General features: G+C 37.8%; 1 protein-coding gene across 1 annotated transcript in view; it reads right to left on the reverse strand.

The window, feature by feature from the left end:
- The window catches only part of LAMA2 (laminin subunit alpha 2), a 711,163-nt gene that overhangs the window by 168,669 nt on the left and 520,980 nt on the right, over positions 1–21,514 (reverse strand). Inside the window, exon 33 of the mRNA XM_060190486.1 lies at positions 8,100–8,242. Coding sequence (XP_060046469.1) covers positions 8,100–8,242 — 143 coding nt within the window. The remainder of the gene's footprint in view (positions 1–8,099; positions 8,243–21,514) is intronic.

Below are 21,514 nucleotides of genomic sequence, written 5' to 3' on the forward strand. Positions count from 1 at the left end.
AGACCTAGAATTGCCAAAACAATCTTGAAATGAAAGAACAGAACTGGAGGCATCACAAAAGAGAAATACAAATAAAGACAACAATGAGATACCACTTTACTCCTATAAGAATGTCATACATCAGAAAAGGTAACAGCAGCTAATGCTGGAGAGGTTGTGGGGTCAAATGAACCCTCCTGCACTGCTGGTGGGAATGTCACTTCATCCAACCTCTGTGGAGAACTCTCAGAAGGCTAGAAATGGACCTACCCTATGATCCTGTAGTTCTTCTCCTGGGGATATATCCTAAGGAACCCAACACACCCATCCAAAAAGATCTGTGTACACATATGAACATAGCAGCACAATTTGTAATAGTCAAAACCTGGAAGCAGCCCAGGTGTCCCACAACAGATGAATGGCTGAGCAAGTTGTGGTATATATACACAATGAAATACTACTCAGCTATAAAAAATGGTGACTTCAATCTTTGATGGACCTTGAAAAATTCATGTTAAGTGAAATAAGTCAGAAAGAGAAGGATGAATATGGGATCATCTCACTCTCAGGCAGAAGCTGAAAAACAAGATCAGAATATCAAACACAAGTAGAACCTGAACTGGAATTTGTGTACTGCACCACAGTAAAAGACTCTGGGGTGAGTGGAGGGGAGAATACAACTCCTTCAGTGGACCTAGTGGGGGCTTTATTGTTATATGGAAAACTGAGAAATGTCATGCATGTAAAAACTGTTGTATTTACTGTAAAATGTAAAACATTAATTCCCCAATAAAGAAAAAAAAAAAAAAAAGACTCTGTGGTTGGTGTGTGTGTGTGGCGGGGAGAGAATACAGGTCCAAGAAGGATGACAGAGGACCTAGTGGGGTTTGTATTGTTATATGAAAAACTGGGAAATGTTATGCATATACAAAATATTGTTTTTACTGTGAATGCAAAACATTATTTACCCAATTAAGAAATTAAATTAAAAATTTCTTCAAGATAATGTGGGAAATTATGGCAGAGTCAAGATGAACTTTTGTCTTATTCTTCAAGATTCCTACTTCAATTAAAGAAGCACAATTTACAGATAATAAAGAAGAAAGGTAACTTTGACACAGGAATTTTGTTGGGCACTAACTAGTTTGCCCTCATTGTTCATAAGACACTCAGAACTAGGCCATTTTGTTCTTATTGAACCAATACAATCTCCCAGAACACTCACATTAGATAGGGTCACTCTGTGACAGTGATGAATGAAACAAAAATGAGACCACTCCATAATCTTGTCTAAGCACTGACAATACCATGGCCTCTGTAGACCATAAAAGTACCTAAAATTTCATTTTCTGACTAATAATAAAGACCATCTTTCCTTTGTCCTTCTTCTTCATGCAAAAGGTTCTGTAGAGTAATTATAAATTTGCTACCACTTTCTAGTAACATCCAATTCAACACAAATCCCTGCTTCCTTGAAAACTACCTTGCTTAAATCCAAGGACTGTAACTTACTCTTAATCTCTTACTGTCCAAAGCTTCCCACGGAGTTCAATAACCATTGATGAAATATTATTTTTATTTTTATTGCCACTAGGGTTATCACTGGACCTCAGTGACCCAGCACTACAAATCCAATGCTCCTGATGGTCATTGTTTTCCCCCTTCCTTTCCCTTTCTTTCTTTCTTTCTTTCTTTCTTTCTTTCTTTCTTTCTTTCTTTCTTTCTTTCTTTCTTCCTTCCTTCCTTTCTTTCTTTCTTTCTTTCTTTCTTTCCATTCTATTTTATTTGATAGGACAGTAAGAAATTGAAAAGGGAGGAGAAAATAAGAGAGGGAAAGATAGATATCTGTAAACCTCCACCAATGCTCCTGAAGTGTCCCCCCTGTAGGTGGGAAGCAGGGCTCAGCTCTGGAATCTTGCACACATGGTTAAGTGTGCACTCAACCAGGTGTGCCACCACCCAGTTCCCTGTTGCAACAGTTGAATAGCACAACTTGGATTAATCACGTGTATTTTCCTGATGACCTCTGGCTGGAATCCAAAGAGTAGTAATACAGTAAAAGGAACCATGTGAGGAGGTAAAATAATTAGCTTAAGATTATAACATGTTAAAATGAATTCCTGAATATTTATATATTGCATAGATTATGAAAGAACACAGAGACAGAATCAGAAAAAACTAGAGTTTAAGGAAAATCAAGGGTTATTTGACCAGAAATGACTTATATGGAAGCAGATGACTGAATTCCTTGGCTCAGATGATTTCCACAGGAGAGAAGTTCTCCCAGAGCAAATTGCATACTTTATCTATCGCTATGTTTAGGAAAAATATTAAATAAATATTCCTACCAATTTTTTTCTAATTTAATTGACTGACTTTATACTTATTTTATGGATAATAAAAGAAATGCTCAGCAACTTTTTTTTTTCCTCTAGGGTTATTGCTGGGGCTCTGTGCAGGGCCTATACCAAGAATCTACTGCTCCTGGAGGCTATTTATTCCCTTTTATTGCCCTTGTTTATTGTTGTTGTTATTGTTATTGCTCTCATTGTTGTTGGATAGGACAGAGAGAAATGGAGAAAGGATGGGAAGACAGAGAGGGGGAGAGAAAGATAAACACCTGCAGACCTGCTTCACCACCTGTGAAGGGTCCCCCTTACAGGTAGGAGCTGGGGGCTCAAACCCAGATCCTTACGCAGGTCCTTGCGATTGTGCCAAGTGTGCTTAACCTACTGTGCTACTATCCCATCAGCAACTTTTTTAATTAAAACTCTCCACATACCTGAGTATTCACCCTAAAAGGTGGACTCAAATTTTTCTGTCTTGCTTTCAAAGTTACCCTTCACGTCAAGTCTCCAACTTTGGCTTTCATTAGTCAGCCTTTATTGTCTTACAGAAAGGTCTAGCTCAGATTTCTGCTTTTGCTCAAGTCACTTTTGTAGAACCAGTGGCAAGAGAATGTGTCTGGGTTGGGTGTCAGGGAACCCTCACCACTGGCAGATTGAGTTCTTCTAGGTAAAACATTTCTTTTCTTGTTTTACCTTTTTTCTTTTCTTTCCTTTCCTCTTCTTTTCTTTTTCTTTCTGAGATTTGCAAAGACAATTTCATTCTCAAAGGCCCTAAAGTTAGATTTCCTGGGTTCAAATCTCAACTCTATACTTAGTATTCATGTGAAATTTTACCTTATATGTAATTCTTCTGTACCTTAGTTTCCCTATCTGAAAAAATGTAGAAGCTACAAATGTTCCTTTCCTACTCCTTGGAATTTCTCTAAGTTATGAGTGACCACTCATGTAAGATTTTAGTTATTTGCACAATAAGTAGATACATATCAGTAAGTGCTAGTCCTATTTTCATCACCGTTGGTATCTTCTTTTAGAAAATAGGAACAATATTTAACTTAAAAGCTATAGCCATGATTAAACCATGCATTTCCTAGAAGAGTGTCTGCTTCAGTACCTGGTGAATAAATATTAGATTTATTCCTCTAGGCCAGTGTTTTTCTGTTTGTTATAACTCTGTCTATTCTACAAGTTTCAACATAAATTATATTCTCATTCATGATTTATTCCAGAGTTACTCTGAATATTACCTTCCTCAACATTAGCTTTATTTTATTGTATGCCAATTTTTTTTTTTTTTTTTGCCTCCAGGGTTACTGCTGTGGCTCAGTGCCTGCACCATGAATCCACTACTCCTGGAAGCCATTAGTTTCCCCTTTGTTGCCTTTGTTGTTGCAGCCTTGTTGTGGTATTATTGTTATTGTTGATGTTGTTCCTTGTTGGATAGGACATGGAGAAATAGAGAGAGGAGGGGAAGACAGAGAGGGGGAAAGAAAGGCAGACACCTGCAGACCTGCTTCACCGCCTGTGAAGTGACTCCACTGTAGGCAGGGAGCGTGGGCTCGAACCGGGATCTTCACACGGTCCTTGCGCTTTGTGCCACGTGCACTTAACCCGCTGCGCTACCACTCAACTCCCCCAATTTTTGATAAAGCATATGGTAACTAGGCATTTTTTAAAATTTGTTGCTTGGTTACTACTTAATTTTTTCCCATTTTTGTTGCCCTTGCTGTTGTTGTTGCCATTGTTGTTGTTGTTGTATAGGACAGAGAGAAATCAAGAGAGGAGGGGAAGACAGAGAGTGAGAGAGATAGACACCTACAGACCTACTTCACTGTTTATGAAGCAACCCCCTGCAGGTGGGATCCTTAAGCCGGTCCTTGCTTTTCACACCACGTGTGGTTAGCCCTTTGCACTACTGCCCAGCCCCACTATTTGATTTTATTTTTTGACTAAAGACTCTGAGCTTCCTGACAGTAGTGGTATTCTAGAATTCACAAAACACCAAGAAAAATATGATACCGTAATCTTACAGAATTTCTCAAACACATGATAATGGACTCATGGTGTATAGTTAAATTTCACTCCTTTTCATCAGATAAAATTATATATTGGGGGCAAGAAATTTGGTGGGAAGGAGAGATAGAAATGGAGGGGAGGGAGGAGATAGTATACATAGAAAAACCTAAAGAATCCAGCAAGGTGTCAGGCTACAAAATCAATGTACAAAAATCAGTGGCATTTCTCTATGAAAACACTAAACCTGAACAAGAAAACATCCAGAAATCACTCCCATTCACTATTGCAACAAAATCAATAAAATACCTAAGAGTAAAGCTGACCAAAGAAGTGAAAGACTTGTATACTGAAAACTATGAGTCAGTCTTCAAGGAAATAGAAACTGACACCAAGAAATGGAAAGACATCCTGTGCTCATGTATTGGAAAATAAATATCATCAAAATGAATATCTCCCCAGAGCATATACAAATTTTTAATGCAATACCCATCAAAGTTACACCAAGCTTCTTTAAGAAAATAGAGCAAAAACTACAGACATTTATCTGGAACCAGAAAACACCTAGAATTGCCAAAACCATCTTAAGGAAAAGAAACAGAAATGGAGGCATCACAATCCCAGATCTCAGACTATATTGTAAGGTCATCATCAGCAAAACAGCCTGGTACTGGAACAAAAATAGGCACACAGACCAGTGGAACAGAATTGAAAGCCCAGAACTAAACCCCCACACCTATGGACATCTAATCTTTGATAAGGGGGCCCAAAGTATTAAATGGAAGAAGGAGACTCTCTTCAATCAATGGTGCTGGGAAAACTGGGTTGTAACATGCAGAAGAATGAAATTGAACCACCTTATCTCACCAGAAACAAAAATCAACTCTAAATGGATCAAACACCTGGATGTCAGACTGGAAACTATGAAATACTTAGAGGAAAACATTGGTGAAACAGTTTCCCACCTAAACCTCAAGGACATCTTTGATGAAACAAACCCAATTGCAAGGAAGACTAAAGCAGAAACAAATCAATGGGACTACATCAAATTGAAAAGCTTCTGCACAGCCAAAGAAACTATCACACAAACAAAGAGACCCCTCACAGAATGGGAGAAGATCTTCACATTCCATATATCAGACAAGAGACTAATCACCAAAATATACAAAGAACTCATCAAACTTAGCACCAAAAAAGCAAATGACCCCATCCAAAAATGGGCAGAGGATATGAAACTAAAAGCAGGATCTGATTAAATTGAGAGCAGGGCACCAATGTAAAAACCCTGTGGTGAAGGGGAAGGTGGCCATTGGGCTTCCTGGCGTGACAAGGGGTGGGAGTGGGGGGCCAGGGGGTGGGGATGGGACACATCTTTTGGTGGTAGGAATGGTGTTTATGTACATTCATATTAAAGTGTAAACATATAAACCAATATTTAATTAATATGAGAGGGTGAAAGATGATCATATGTCTAGAACTTCTTAAAACACAGACTGAGTCTTTTTAATACATAGGCTGAGTCTTTGATATGTGGACTCTCTCAAAAGCCTAGACCAGGGAGAACAGAAACAACCGGTAGCACAGCTATATACAAGATGCTGGGTACTATACCCCAAACCCTAACAAAGGGACTTTCCAAAGTTAACCCAATTAACAAATAATGTGATGATAACAATGACTATCCATTTTCTTGTTGAACCCTAAGACAACAGGAACCTCACATTTCCAATATAGAGCATATATTTCCCCCAGTCCTGGAACCTTAGGGTGTGGCCCACTTTCCTTCATGTTGCTCTCAATTCAAATCAAATAATATTGCATCCACGGATCGCAACCTAATCAACGCAACGAGTGCCACCCCAACATGCTTCACTTCAGACTGTGACCAGAGACTTCAGGTGTGGAATGACAACCCTTCAGCTTCATCACTCCGGTAAGACCTTTCCTTTCATAATATTCTCTAATTCCATTCCAGGTGTTCCACTCCCCAATAAAGTTCCCAAACCTAGATATAGTCCAGGTCCCCTGAGATAGAGCATAGGTTCACACATGAAAGCAGAAGTACACAAGAGCATGCAGGGAATACCCCCCAACACCTCATCTGCACTATTCCAGTCTTTAGGTCCATGATTGTTCAACAATTTGTTTAGCTTTGTATGTTAACTCTCTTTTCAGCCACCAGGTTCCAGATGCCAGCAAGATGCTGACCAGACTTCCCTGGACAGAGGACCCCATTAATGTGTACTGGAGCTCCGCTTTCCCAGAGCCCCATCCTACTAGGGAAAGAGAGGCAGACTGGGAGTATCGATCAACCAGTCAACGCCCATGTTCAGCGGGGAAGCAGTTACAGAAGCCAGACCTTCCACCCTCTGGAACCCACAACGACCCTGGATCCATACTCCCAGAGAGATAGAGAATGGGAAGGCTATCAGGGGAGGCAATGGGATATGGAGATCGGGTTATGAAAATTGTGCGGAACTGTACCCCTCTTATTCTATGGTTTTGTTAATGTCTCCTTTCTTAAAAAAAAAAATTAAAAAAAAAAGAAGAAATGGAGGGGAGACGGAGAGAGAGACTTATATCACTGCTTCACCACACATGAAGTTTTCTCACCCTGCAGGTAGAGACCAGGAGCTTGAACCTGGGTCCTTACGCATTGTAACAGGTATGCTTGACCTCGTTTGCCACCACCCAGCCCACAGAAAGCTCAATTTTCTTCAAATTTCATTATATCCCTCTAACTATGGAAAGCTTAAATGATGTTTTAGAATAGTTTCTCAAATTAGTTATTTAAAATTTTTGTTTAACACTGGAGTCTTCTACATATGTTATATCCCTGCTGAGTTATCCTCCAGACTAACCTTCACTCTTTATTTTAGAGAGACAGAAAGGAGAGAAATAGAAACACAGTGAGGAGAAAGTACAGAGCCAATCCTCCACCATCTTTCTCCATGCTCCCATGTGTTGTTAGAACTTGAACTCGGGTGTAGCATGCATGATAAGCTATCTCTCAGTTCCGCAAATTAGTTCTCTATGAAGTACTTCCAAAGGTCTGTGTCATCTCTAGTATGAAATCTTAATCTTTCTGTTGCCATCTTGGTAATAAATTTACATGTTAATGTAAGCATTTCCAGAACCCAAGTTGAGTGCTCAGGAGATAAATATGGCTGCTCAATTTCACTGTCTACAATTGCATTCATGTTTACTCATATGGAAGATTAAAAACATACATCATACAAACCTGTCAAATGTTATTTCAGGACCTCTTGCAGGAGGCTTTCTAGTCTTATTGTGAAAATGTAGAACTCAATTACCGCATGTCTTGTGTTGATGAAAGAATCTATGTGGAAATAGCAGCCTCACATTCTTGTTGCAAGCAGCAATTTATTTGCAGTGGAACTCATCTGCTATTTTATATTAATGTTTTTAATTTGAGTGCTATTGTTTTTTTAGGCTTTTGTAAAGATTCATTTGTTTTGGTTTTATAGAGCTATGACTTCATATTTGATTTTATGTTCACACATATTTAAGCAATATAATAAAACTGATGTAGGCCAAGCACTGGGGGTACATGAGCCTCTTTTCCCTTAATAACAATCTATATATTATCGTTCTCAAGTTTGGAAAACACTAGTCTAGAAACGCTTGGAATTTCTCTAATGATAACAAAAAAAGAACAAAAAAGACGAACAACTATACTCATTATGGCCACGACCCTTGATGTGGCTTTTTAAATCTCTTGCTATTAGGACTCCAACCTACCTTCAGTTCCCCAGTTGTATTTTCAATATCATACAGCATTTTATATGGAGCAGGCAATGGTCCTGTAAGGTTGATGCTCATGGCCATCTGCTCTAGGACAGCCAAGTCACCGAGAAGAAGACCCGTACAATCATCTCCACAAACTGTGAAAGGAAAAATGACAAAGGTTATTTACTTCTGCTATGTATCTTAGACAGACATTCAGAGAGTTCACCTATGAAATAACTTTATGGTCTAAGTAGGATAATGTAAAAGATGATATTACTCTTCTCAGATAATTAACCTGTTTGAATGGATGACAGCTGAACGAAAAGATGAAAAGAACAATAAAAGAGCAGCCATACCTGCCATTCAGAACTTAAAAAATGAACGTTGACACACATGAAAGAACCAAAAGGAAAAAGGAAATAGATGTTGAAGGAAATGTATTGTAGAAGTATTAAAGGAGAGGTAGGACAGAAAAATATAACAATAAAAATACCTGAGAAATTTCCATATGGTCAATCTATACGAAATCTTCAACTAGGCAATAAGACATGCTTTGAAATCTAAAAATCCATGCAAATATGCAGAACCACAGTAATGATAGTATAGAGCACACATAGCAAGTGAATGCTCACTCACATGCTTCATATATTGCATATTCAGAAGCTGCATGATTTTCCAGTTTCACATCTATTGCAAAGAAATGATTTTTTTCCAATCTCTCTCCCTCTCTCCTCTATTGTTGGGCTCACTGCCTACACAATGACTTCACCATTCCAGCTGACCCTTCCCCTCTTTTTTTTTTTTTAAGATAGAAGTGATGGATGTAGAGAGTGAGGGAGGAGAGAGGATAAAGACAAAGAGAGAAGGAGAGGAGACACTGTATCAACACTTATGAAAATGACCCTATGCAAGTGGGGACTGGGGAATTTGAACCGAGGGTAATTTTTATGCTCTATTAGGTAAGCCACCACCCAACCCCACAAAGAAATACTTTAAAAAATATTTTTATTTATTTATTATTGGATAGAGACAGAGAGAAATTGACAGGGGAAGGAGAGAGAGAGAGGAGGAGAGAGAGAGAGAGAGAGAGAGAGAGAGAGAATGAGAATTGAGAGAGAACTGCAACACTGTGTAACCATTTGTGAAGCTTTCCCCCCGGCAGTTGGGGACCAGGGGCTTAAACCTGGGTCCTTGTACACTGTAATGTGTGTGCTTATTCCGGGATGCCACCCTCTGGCCCCAAGAAACACTTATATTATATTATATTATATTATATTATATTATATTATATTATATTATATTATATTATATTATTATGTTATTTTTATTGTTATATTATATTTATTATGTTACATTATATTTTAAATATTTATTTACTCATTATTGGATAGAGACAGAGAGAAAATGAGAAGGGAGAGGGAGGTAGAGAAGGAAAGGTACAGAGAGACACATGCAGCCCTGCTTCACCACTTGTGACGTTTCACCCTTGCAGGTGGGGACTAGGGATTTGAATCTGGTGTGCACTTAACCAGGTGCACCACAGCCTGGTCCCAAGAAATACTTTTAAACAAGTTTTTTAAAAATGTGTTTTTTCTTTCTCATGGTGACTCTTGTTATTTATTTGTTGTCTTTCCTTTAGCTTTTCAGCAAATTATCACCAAGGATTAGGTGCCAATTCTTACTTTGATGATTAATCTTCCTAGCATTGTGGAAAAAATAATTGCTAAGTGAGATTTTTTAAGTACTTTAAGAGTGTTAATGGTCTACCTGTAACCTTTCTATGGTTAAACAGATAATACGATTTCAGCTATATAGTGATATATGAAACTGTTGGAGTTGGTAGAAATAAAACTTTTAGTTCATTCAAAAATCACATAAAATAGTATAAATTCTAAAATTAAAGTATATCAATTCTTCTGGAGAATTTTACAACATTAATATTCAACTGGAACTTTTTTCTTACTCTATGCATCACCAAGTAATGAAATGTAGCTTCTGACTGTGGAGTAGGCACTGCTATATTTATGAGATGCACTCATATATGCAGGTAAAATCTCTAAGTTATACAATTTCTAGCTCATATTCTACAGATTAAAGTATCAGAGCTATACACATCTTAGGAGAGAGGAAAACAAATAACAAGGAAAACACCGAGATTTGGAAGAGCTTTGGATCATGACCTAGACTGGCAAGAATTCAATTAGTTTTCTAAACAGCACTCCCCTGAGCTGCCTAATGGAGAGAAAACTATCAACTGAAGCTTGTAAACAAAGTGAAGTAGTACAGAGGGTGTTTCTTTGATAGGGCAACAGTTAGAGGTGAGTAATAATATCCACTCACAGGGAATAAATTGCTCCAGCAGGGCTTTTAATAAATCATCCCCTTGCAGGTACACCTGCAACTGTAAAGCCTCACCTGTAGAGCTTCACCTGCAGCAGCTTAAGCTACTGGCACCTTACAAACAGTGTAACATGAGGCATTGGAGGCAAAAATTAGAAACCTGGAACAAAAATTGCATCACTTTCCTTTCCTAAGCAAAGTGAAAGAGACTTTGCTTTGAGTAGTAATTCAGGAAAAGGTGAAGACCATTGTGATTTCATACTCTCAGTTCAAAGCAAATGTTTGTCTCAACAACCTGTCTACATGAAAGAAAAAAAAAAACCCTGCAAAAAACAACCTAAACTGCACAGTTGAGGGAGAAGTTGACTATTTTTAAATGCAACACACAGTGTGGTTCTCAAGCTTTACTGGACCTCAAAATAAAATAATCAGCAGTGCATTTTTAAACCCACAGAGCCTGGGTCATACTTCTTGTGTTTCTGATTCAGAAGTCAATACTTGTAGCTTGTGCACAACATTGTGGGTAACAAACATACCGGCAGAGTCAGCATCACCTGGGAGCAGGTAAATAATGCATAATTTTGGGCTCTATTCCAGATGTGATAAATCAAAATATACATTTAAGGTAGATAACCATTTGATCTACATACATTCAAGTTTGTAATATACTGTCATACATTAATGGCTCTTAATTTTGACTGAACATTAGAATTATCTCTGAGCTACAAATATCTACTTCCCCTCTCCACTTGCAGAGAATCCATTGGATGAATCTGTGGTATCAGTAATTTTTTTTTTGGTCACTATGTTGGTAGTTGGTAATTGGTGCTTAACATGGGTTCCATCACCCCTGGAAAGCATTTTCTTCCTTCTGATATATATAAAAATAGAGAGGGTGAGAAGGAAAGACACCTGCAGCACCTTGAACGTGGGGACTGGAGACTTGAACTTGGGTCCTCAGACATGGAAGTGTATGTACTCTACTGTGTGCCGCACTGTCATTGGCATCTGTGGTGTCAGTACTTTTTAAATGATTTCATGTAGTTATATCATGCAGTTATGGTTTAGTTGCTGGAATAGATGATAAATTTTAGAGTTGTTTGATGGATAGAGGAGCAAAGATTTGGAAGAGGCAATTTTTCTTTTTTTTGTTTATTCTACTTATACCTATCTTCCTGTCTAAGTAACTCTTAGATACCCAAGTCAAATGCTAAAGCATTTCCTGAGAAGACTGCCCTGGCAACTCTGATATTACTATCTCTTTCAATTATGACAGAATTCCTTTGTCTTGTGATCTTAACTCCCAGACTTGTAAAGACTATCTCATTATTTAGTTTACATATCATCTCTCCCTCATGAGACAAAGGAACTAGAGGACCTTTGGTCATAGTGTCTATTTTGGGCATAGTAAATACGTAATATTTATTTACTGCTACCTATTATTTGTTTATTATCTTATTTCCTTATTTTAACTTGACAGGAGTGAGAAATTGAGAGGGAAGGGTAAGATAGAGAGATAGAGGGAAACAGATATACCTATAGTACTGCTTCATCGAATTCTGAAGTTTTTCCCCTGCTTTCCTGGGGACTGTGAACTTGAATCCAGGCCCTTGTACAGGGTAATGTGAGTACTCAGCTGAGAGGGCCACTGCCTGGCCCCTTTTTAACTGCTATCACTATGTAAGCAGAGAAAGACATCTTTTTAGGTCATCAAATAATCTTAATGAGACTGTTAAGAGGTAAAGAGGTGTATGGATGAAAAGACAATGCCTGAATCTAGGAACCTGATAGGTGATAGGGAATGGTGGACTATAAAATATGTGAGATGCAGGAAAATAGGATAAAAGTTAATGGCTTGAGAGAGAAAAAAAAAAGTCTTTTGATTGGGAAGGCAGGGGCTAACTGATGTGTAGGAGATGACTGTTACCATAAATGAAATAAGGCAATAAGGTTTTGTTTCAGAAAAGAGTGATTAGAATGGAGATACGGAGGGAAGGAAAAAAGGTACAAACTGTCATCAAAGAAACAGGGAGTTTGGCGGTGGCACAGCAAGTTAAGCGCATGTGTTGCAAAGTGCAAGAACCAGCATAAGGATCCAGGTTCGAGCTCCAGCTCGCCACCTGCAGGGGGGTTATTTCATGGTCAGTCTTTCCCTCCTCCTCTTTATCTCCCCACCTCTCTCAATTTCTCTCTGTCCTATCCAACAATAACAACTGCAATTACAACAACAATAATGATGACAACAACAAGGGCAACAAAATGGGAAAAATGGCCTCCAAGAGCAGTGTATTCTTTAGGAATTTTTTGGTAGCCATTTCCAAAATGTATTTATAATTTACAACCTACCTATTTCCAAGGAATTGAGTCATCTCATTGTAATAGCATTGCTAGAGGCTTGTTGCTGATGGTTCCAAAAATTTCCAGGGAAAAGTTTTCTCAGTTTCTACTTCATACAAAAATAAATCACCAACTAAAATGCAGAACTAGATCTGATTTACTATAATATACTACAGAGTAAATTGGTGAGCCAGAATGCCAAGAGACATGATGAATACTGATTTTTCTCTCATTTATTCTACCCCTGCCCATCTATTTTTGTTCCTCATATTCAGTAGTTGAAATAAAAATGTATTTAATTGCTTTTTCGAGAACTCATACATTCTATTTAATGTCTCTATGTCCAAAGATCTATTATTATCTCATGTCTTTCAGTCTCTATATTTAGTTATCAGGGGAGAAAATACAAGTAGATTTTCAGAAGTGAAATATAAGTTTTATAGTATGTTCCAAGAAATAGACTAACAGCTGTCTAAATGGGTCAAAAAGTCATGAATATGAAAGTCAAGGGGATTTTTTTTTCAAAATTTCCATACAAGTTGAGTTCATACAATTATAATATAAACTGTTAAGGGAACATGCCTTTTACTTAATGGTCTGTATTTTATCCAGACAGAAATATTTTACTTAAACCACCTGCTTCTTTTATTTGTCCTCAAAAGTCTGATGTGTCTGGCAAGAAACACTGGCATTCGGTTGCAAATGAAAACCATGCTTAATTCACTATGATAAAGGAGGTTTAAGGAGTGTAGAGACATGGAGTATTCACAGTATGTAAACAATAGTTCTTTAATAAGAGTGCTTAGCTGCTTAGTGCAAATCAGCACCTATCTTATAATCAGGATCTCCAAAGAATCTTTCCAAACTACACTCGTATTCAGCAAAAGAGATGTTATAAAGTTGGATACCGCCTGAAATGTATGAGAGGAAAAGAAAATATTTCAAGACTATGGTTATATTTTACATGACTAAATATTTCTATGGCTTTGCCTATAAAAGTGTCAAGATGAATTTGTTTCTGATATTAACAAATGCAGTACTAAATTCAGATTGTTATAGCTGGGCAAATGTAAGGGGCAAATTGTGCAGCTGATATTACAGATCTTTCTGTTAGCAATTAGTACAAAATACTGCATTGATACTAGAGTCCCTCATGCATAATAACTGCTGGCTTACTGACACAGAGAATTCATGTATTGCATCCAAACCAAAGAAACTGTAGCTAAAATGCATGCATTGAGTATTACAGAAAAGGCCAAAACTATTAAAGAATTTTAGGTAAAGATACATAAATTGTCTGCTCCTCTAATAAAATGGATGGAGATTAAAATGAGTCAATATACACTGCTCACAAATGTGTCTGAGAGTACATGCCTGGATTTAACTCTTGCATATTTAGGAATGGATAGATCTGAGATATAGATTTTTTAATTAAAATTTTTATTGACTTAATATTGGTATACAATATAAGGTACTGTTACACACATACACACACACACACACACACACACACACTCACCACCAAAGTTTGTGTGCTATTACAGCAGAGATTCCTCTACATATCCCCTTTTTCCCTCCTTCACCTACTATTCCCGCCAATAAACACTATAGCTTTCACAAAATCCTTATCTTTTTATTTTTGCAAATTTGTTTTATGTTTCATCTTTTAGTTGTTGTTATCTCTGGGGCTACATTGCTTTGGACTGGCTTTTTTACCCCTTACTTTTAAATGATAATAAGTGATAGGTCAATAAATAGGTCGATAGATGATATAGATAGATAGATAGATAGATAGATAGATAGATAGATAGATAGATAGATAGATATAGGTAGATAGATAAGATAGATGAATTCATTACAGATGAATAGACACCACAGCCCTAAAATTTCCTTCAGTGTGGTGGGGGCTAGCTCAAACCTGGATCACACACATGACAACAATGTCATTCTTTTTCTTTTTTTTTAAATTATTTATTTATTGGATAAAGACAGCCAGAAATTGAGAGGGGAGCTTGAGATAGAAAAGGAGAGAGACAGAGAGACACCTGCAGCCCTGCTTCACTACTCGCAAAGCTTTCCACCCTGCAGGCAGTGACTGGGAGCTCAAACCTGGGTCCTTGAATATTGTAACAAGTGCACTCAACCAGGTGCTCCACCGCCCAGCCTCCCCCAATGCCATCTTTTTTATGATGAGTAGTAGTACTCATTTGAGCAGATATCCCACAATTTCTTCACTAAGTCATCTATTGATGGACATTTAGGTTGTTTCCATAGTATGGCATTTGTGAATAGTGCAGTTATGAATATATGAGTACATAAATGTTTTTCAAGTTTCATTTTTGTATTCTTTAGATATATGCCTAGTAGTTCTATTATAAGATCATATGATATTTCCATTTTTTAATTTTTGGTTGTCCTGCATTTTTTTCCATGCACAATTTCATTGACCCTGGGTCAAATTTGTTGCTTTTTATATTTCATATACATATACATACATACACATACACACATATACATATATATAGATAGATAGATAGATAGATAGATAGATAGATAGATAGATAGATAGGGAAAGGGAGAGACACCATAGCAGTATAGCTGTCCTAAATTCCATGACCTTCCTATGTAATATTTGAGCCTGAACACTGGACATGCTCATCTCAATAAACATGCCTTTCCAGTACAGCTATCTTTTGGCCCTCCTTTTTAATTATTTAAGGAAGCTCCATACTGTTTTTCATAGGACTGAAATCATTGCATTCCTACCAACACTGGAGATCCTTTTTCTTGTCATGGTCTCCAACACTTGGTTCCAATCTTTTTGTGTAGAATAGTCTCACTGACATTAGGTGATATCTTATTGTGATTTTAACTTGTATTTCTCTGATAATGAATGATGTGGAGCAGTCTTTTCTTTCTGTGGGCCATTTGTGAGTCTTCTCTGGGGAAATGTCTATTCTGATCTTTTATTAGTCAGTTGTATGTTTTCTCTGTAAGTTTTAGACAGCAATCCCTTGTCAGATGTGTGATGTGTAAGTGTCTTTCCCACTTATGTTGTATTTTTATCTTTGTGGTAGTTACTTTGATTTATGAAAGCTTTTTATTTCAATTTGATATAATCCTATTTGTTTAGCCTTGCTTAAGTTTCCCTTTTCTCTGGAGTTGAATCACCAAATAAACACTTGATGTAAAATTCTTGAAATGTATCAGTTATTATCCTCAGTGTATTTTTAACTTGTGTTTAATATCCATGTTACTTAATCCATTTTCAAAATTAATTTTATATATGGTGATTTATACTGTTATAGTTTCTTATTTTTTCTCTCTGAGTCAGAGCCTCATGAATTTGTGATTTCACCATTCTTGACTACTTTTTCATTCAGACAGAGCAATGTTAGAGAATTTATTTCTGCTTAGGGCCACTTGGATATTAATAAATAATTTTTAGGTAATACAAAATTATCAACTTAAAATTAACAATTACTATTGCTATAAAAAAATCTCCTTATTGTCTTGGAAAGGTCACACCATATGATTTCACCAGTTGTATATGGCCCAAGAACCAGATGTTCTCCACCTCTGAATAGAGAGATGGATATACACATAGAGAATAAGGGAAATATCAGTGCCAAACACCTCCTATGTAGTGCCAGGCCTTGCGCCTGGACCATATGTATGACAAGGCATGAATCTTAACTGGTGATCTATCTCTCTGGCTTCTGCTTTCATTTTTTCTCACTTAACTGTCTGATTTTCTCTATACCACCTGCTGAAAAAAATTTCTTGTGCCCAATGAATGGTTTTGATCTTTTGTTATAAATAAGGTATACATGTGTGTTTGGGCTTATTTCTATGCTCTCAATTCTATTTCTTTGGTCAGTGCCTATTTTTTTTCTTCTACCACTCTGTTTCTCATTTTATTTGTAATTTATCAATGATCAACAGATTATGGGATTAGAGGAACACAATTTCATACAGTTCCCACCACCAGAGTTCCATATACCCTCCCTGCCTATTCCTTACCACTCTGTTTTAATAATTACTGCTTCTTAGAAGTCAGGGAACATGATACTTCCATTTTTTTTGCCTGATCTCTCAAAATTAATTTAGTTATTTTTTATTTTGTAACACTAAAACAATCCTATGAAAAGAACACTAAGTAGTCTTATATAAAACTAAAATTTCCAAAAAATAATACGATTATTTGTTTATTTGAAGAATGTCACTGGAATTTCATTGACTCTCAAATTGCTTTAGGCACGCTGGTAATTTTAACAATGTTTATTCTTCTAAACAATGAACAGAGGATAAATTTCTGTCTCTTTTTGGTTTCTTTTATTTCTTTGAGTAATACTATATACTTTTAGTTATACACTTACTTCATTTTCTTTGTTATATTTACTTGAAAATAATTCATCTTTCTGTTATAATTATAAACGGAATTACTTCTTTCATTTATACTTATGTATGGAAATGCAGTAGAATTACATACATTGATTTTTCTTTAATTCTCCCACTTTACTAGATTCTCATCATAATTTCCAAAGACTAGAAAGGACTGATAGGACATACTCAAATTTGGGTGCAAAATACACCAACCCAAAAATAATCTATCCAACTAGAATATCATTCAGTTTTGAAAGATGAATAGCTTTCCAGAAAAGCAACAGCTAAAGGAATTCATAAATACTAAAACAATCTTACAAAAATTATTAAATGGCCTTATATAAAAGTAAAAGTTTGTGTTCTCTCACAAATGATATAATGAAGAAATAAGGAAAAACAATAATGAAAATCTTTAGACTTGGATTGCAAGAGTAGAGGGAGATCAACAGACTTTGGTGGAAGGGTAGTCATACCTTGGTAGGGGTGGGTGGAGGGTTGAAAGTGAAGTATGGGAACACACTTTGTATTCTGTATTCCTATAAACCAATGGTTCTTCAAGGCCTACTAAATTTTTTTAATCATCTCTAAAAATAGGGCTATTTTCTATGCAGTTTTCAGATATAGAACACAATTCTGTATTTATAAACAATATAAATTGAACAATAACTTCTTTTATGTAAGAGCAGAGCAGTTTTCTAGAGACAACATGAAAGGGCATTGTTGCTATTAGATCCTCTGTGGCAAGTGGCAGTTATACTGACTCTCTGAAAATATGTTTCTAAGTAATAAAGTTAATATATGTGGGTTCACAAAATATATGGAAGTCGAATAATTTACATTATTAAAAATGACTCACCATATTTAGCAAAGTCATCCTGTAAGTCGAAGGCAAAACACATTTTATGATTGATTTTTCCAACACTAGCAAGTAAAATATCAGCTTAAATGTTGTATTTTAGATAAACTATTGTTGTTAAAATTTCGGGGGCTCTTGCCGGGCGGGTTAGCTTCACGGGCGGGTAACAGAGATGCAGAGACAACGGCTGGGCAGGGAAGCTGTATTTCTTTATTCAGGAACAACGATTCACAAACTAAGACAAACTAATCACCAAACAGAACTCTGCTGTCTCTTTGCGGCGGCGCAAGCACTCTTTCTTTTTCTCTCGAACTCAGGAACCCTCTCCCTTACTCTCGAACTCAGAAACTCTCGCACCCTCGCACTCTCGAACTCCGGAACTCAGGAACTCGGTCACTGGGGAACTCAGGAACTCTCGGACTCCGGAACCCTCTCCCAGGGTCCCTAGGGGCGGGGCCAAGCAGGCCCGCGAAATTAATTGGACTGATCCAATTCTCTTGGTTTGGGGAGGGCTAGAACAAACCAATGTAACGCATACGACAATTCCCCCTTTTCTTTTTAACTAAATGACTATAGTAGACCCACTCGATAAAGTTTGGAAAGGGCCTGACCCATTATTGACCATGGGAAGGGGTTTCGCATGCATTTTCCCTCAAAATTTCTCTAAACCTGTCTGGGTTCCTGCCCGCCATGTCCGACAATACCCGCAGGATGGCGCTGTTATTCCTGAAGAACAAGAAATACTACAAGAGGACCAGATGCAGGATACATCCCAGGACCCGTAATACGACATGGCAGAACCTGCAAATCTGGCTCACAGAGACCTCTCTCCTACCCTTTCCCTGTATGTCTTATGTTATAACTGGCCAGTTGTTTTTGTGAATGAGTGTGTTAAATGACAAAATTTTTTTTCTTTTTTTTTGCATGACCCATCTGCTTGGAGTACTCTAAAAGGTTATTGGCCTTATATAAAAATGCTGGACGCAGCCAAAGTTTCTGGAGACGTCCAGAAACATTCCAAAAATTTTTTTTTCTTTCTCCCTCTTTTGAATTTTATATATAGTATTGGTATATATGTAAGTGTTTAGTCTTAAACTGTGTGACTAATGACAGATTTAAAATTGTTTTTAAATAATGTGTTTTTATAACAAAAGTTCTTTTTCCTCCAGTTTGTTATAACTAAATGTTTATGGGTATGTCTCAAGTTTGGTAACACTAACTTAACGGTCAGAAGTGTAACCCTACAGCTACACTTTTACCAGACAAGGTAAATATTAATTGTTAAGGTAACTTACTATTTAGGTAAAAGTCTAAATGTTCAACGTGACTATTCATTCCCAAAACTAAACTATATAAATTTTATATACAGGACACCTTTGAAGGGCCCCCAAAGGTGCCCTGTAAACTATCTTGTGGAAATTAATCCACAACGGATCTGGCATCAATCTGGCACTGTAAACGTTAAAATCATTGTCACGAATATGCGTTAACTCTCTAAGCAATTTGAGTCTGTTTAAAATACATATTTTAGCTAAAATTGGTCTCAAGATCCTGCGGTAGAGGCTGCTACAGGAGGTCACATTAGATGACCTTTTAATAAATCATAAAGAGATTCTAAACCAATTATAATCATCGAGGTACCAACTATAACAAACCTATAACTTGTTACCAGTTCAAATTAACCACGAGAAGCAGATTGTTTGTGTTTCTTTCACAGGAATCCCGGAAAAACTATCTGAACCCCTGCACACCCTGACGTCACTCACTAGATGGCACGACTACCGTGGCACACCCCCCGAAACCCTAGATGTCACTCAACGTGATCTGAAGAACCTGATACACGAATTCCAAGGACAGAACTTTCTTCATGCCTGGTTACCGTTCCTGCTTCTGACCTGCTTGTTACGTGTTGGCAGTTCCAGCTAGCTATCTACAAAAGAGCAACATTCCAGCGGCTGACCTCCCTCATGCAGCGTTGCATCCCCTGCCAATTCCTCCCCTAGCCATCTACTTCGGACTGAGACTTGTATCGGACTTTCTGACATACCCTATATACATTTTACACAATTTTGAAGCAGCTTATTTCCCTTCACGCTGCTGGTTTTTCATAAGACTAATCCTGAGTAATTCATAGACTTTACAGACTGTTGCCTTGAGGACTATACAATGCCAAATAGCCCCTCTGTTTGGTGGGTCATGCCTCCTGCCGCCCCCTCATTATGTACCCTTGCCCTTTTCCCCACTCAAGCAGGGAATGTACCTTTACAAACCAATCCTTCCCTTCACACCCCACTGACTTTTACTTCTCCCCTTCGTGTCCCTTCCTATTTTGTTATGTCATTTAGGCTTATGTCCAAAAGGTTTCTGCCCCATGATAGTCTTTTATAGACTTTGTACATCTTATGCAATTACTAGATAGAAAGATAGAAAAGATGTAGAGATACTGTGAAGAGATGGTTGAGCAGGCTGCGCTTAAACCTATGAGATGAGTCTCTCCAGGTAAGTCTCTCTCTCTGAAGAGGGGTTGAGCACAGGAGGACATTTAAATCTCACAAGGTTGGCAGCCATTTAAGCCTTCCCTCCTCCACAGAAAGTCCTACATCTTCCCACCTGAGCATGGCATTCCTCTAAAACATTTAAGCATGCTCCATTTTTCTTTACTGTGGCCATTTAGATATAAAGGGATAGGAGGAGATGTCGCTGAGGACTTATTCTGATGCAGTCTCCGCCCCCAGGTTTTTCTATGCCCCGCTAAATCCTAGAGTGCCCCCTTTCAACCAATCCTGGCTCCGCCCCCAGGTTTTCCTATGCCTCGCTAAATCCTAGAGTGCCCCCTTTCAACCAATCCTGGCCCTACACGTCACCCCTGGTTGTCGCCCAATAAAAAGCCCCCTCACCCCTCCCCTCGCTCTCTCTGGGCTCTCGGCTCTCCCTCTCTGAGGTCTCGCTCCCTGCTCTCCCCCCGTGGTCGGCCATTGCTGGCTGGCTCCACGTGGTCTGAACCAAACCTCCCCCCCATCCTATAATAAAGATCTGTGTACCCCTTTGCTCTGGACGTCCGCTCTCTTCTCCGCGGTGCAGCCCGACACCAGACCACCTCAACAACAAACTATACTTGTAAAAAAATAAGAATAGAAAATACTTTTTACCTCATGTTGAAGGAATAAAAATATAAAACATCAATGTGATATTTGTAAAATGCCATTTCAGTCATTCTATGAAGTACCATCTTGACAACAGCTACTAACTTTTAATTTCTGTTATCTAGCAGAGTAATATAACATTCCATGTCGCTTACGAATTTAAACATTCCATGAGCTGTTTTTTGCTAACTACTACTACTACTACTACTACTAACTACTACTCTATAGAAACTAGACGGGGGAGGGGGGGTGGTTAAGTGCACATACTACAATGTGAAAGGGCCCAGGTTCAAGCCCCTAGTACCCACCTGAAGGGGGAAAAGTTCGTGAGTGGGGAAATAGGGCTGCAGGTGTTTCTCTGTCTC

This window comes from Erinaceus europaeus, chromosome 4 (genome assembly GCF_950295315.1).
Source record: "Erinaceus europaeus chromosome 4, mEriEur2.1, whole genome shotgun sequence".
Taxonomy (NCBI): Eukaryota; Metazoa; Chordata; class Mammalia; order Eulipotyphla; family Erinaceidae; genus Erinaceus; species Erinaceus europaeus.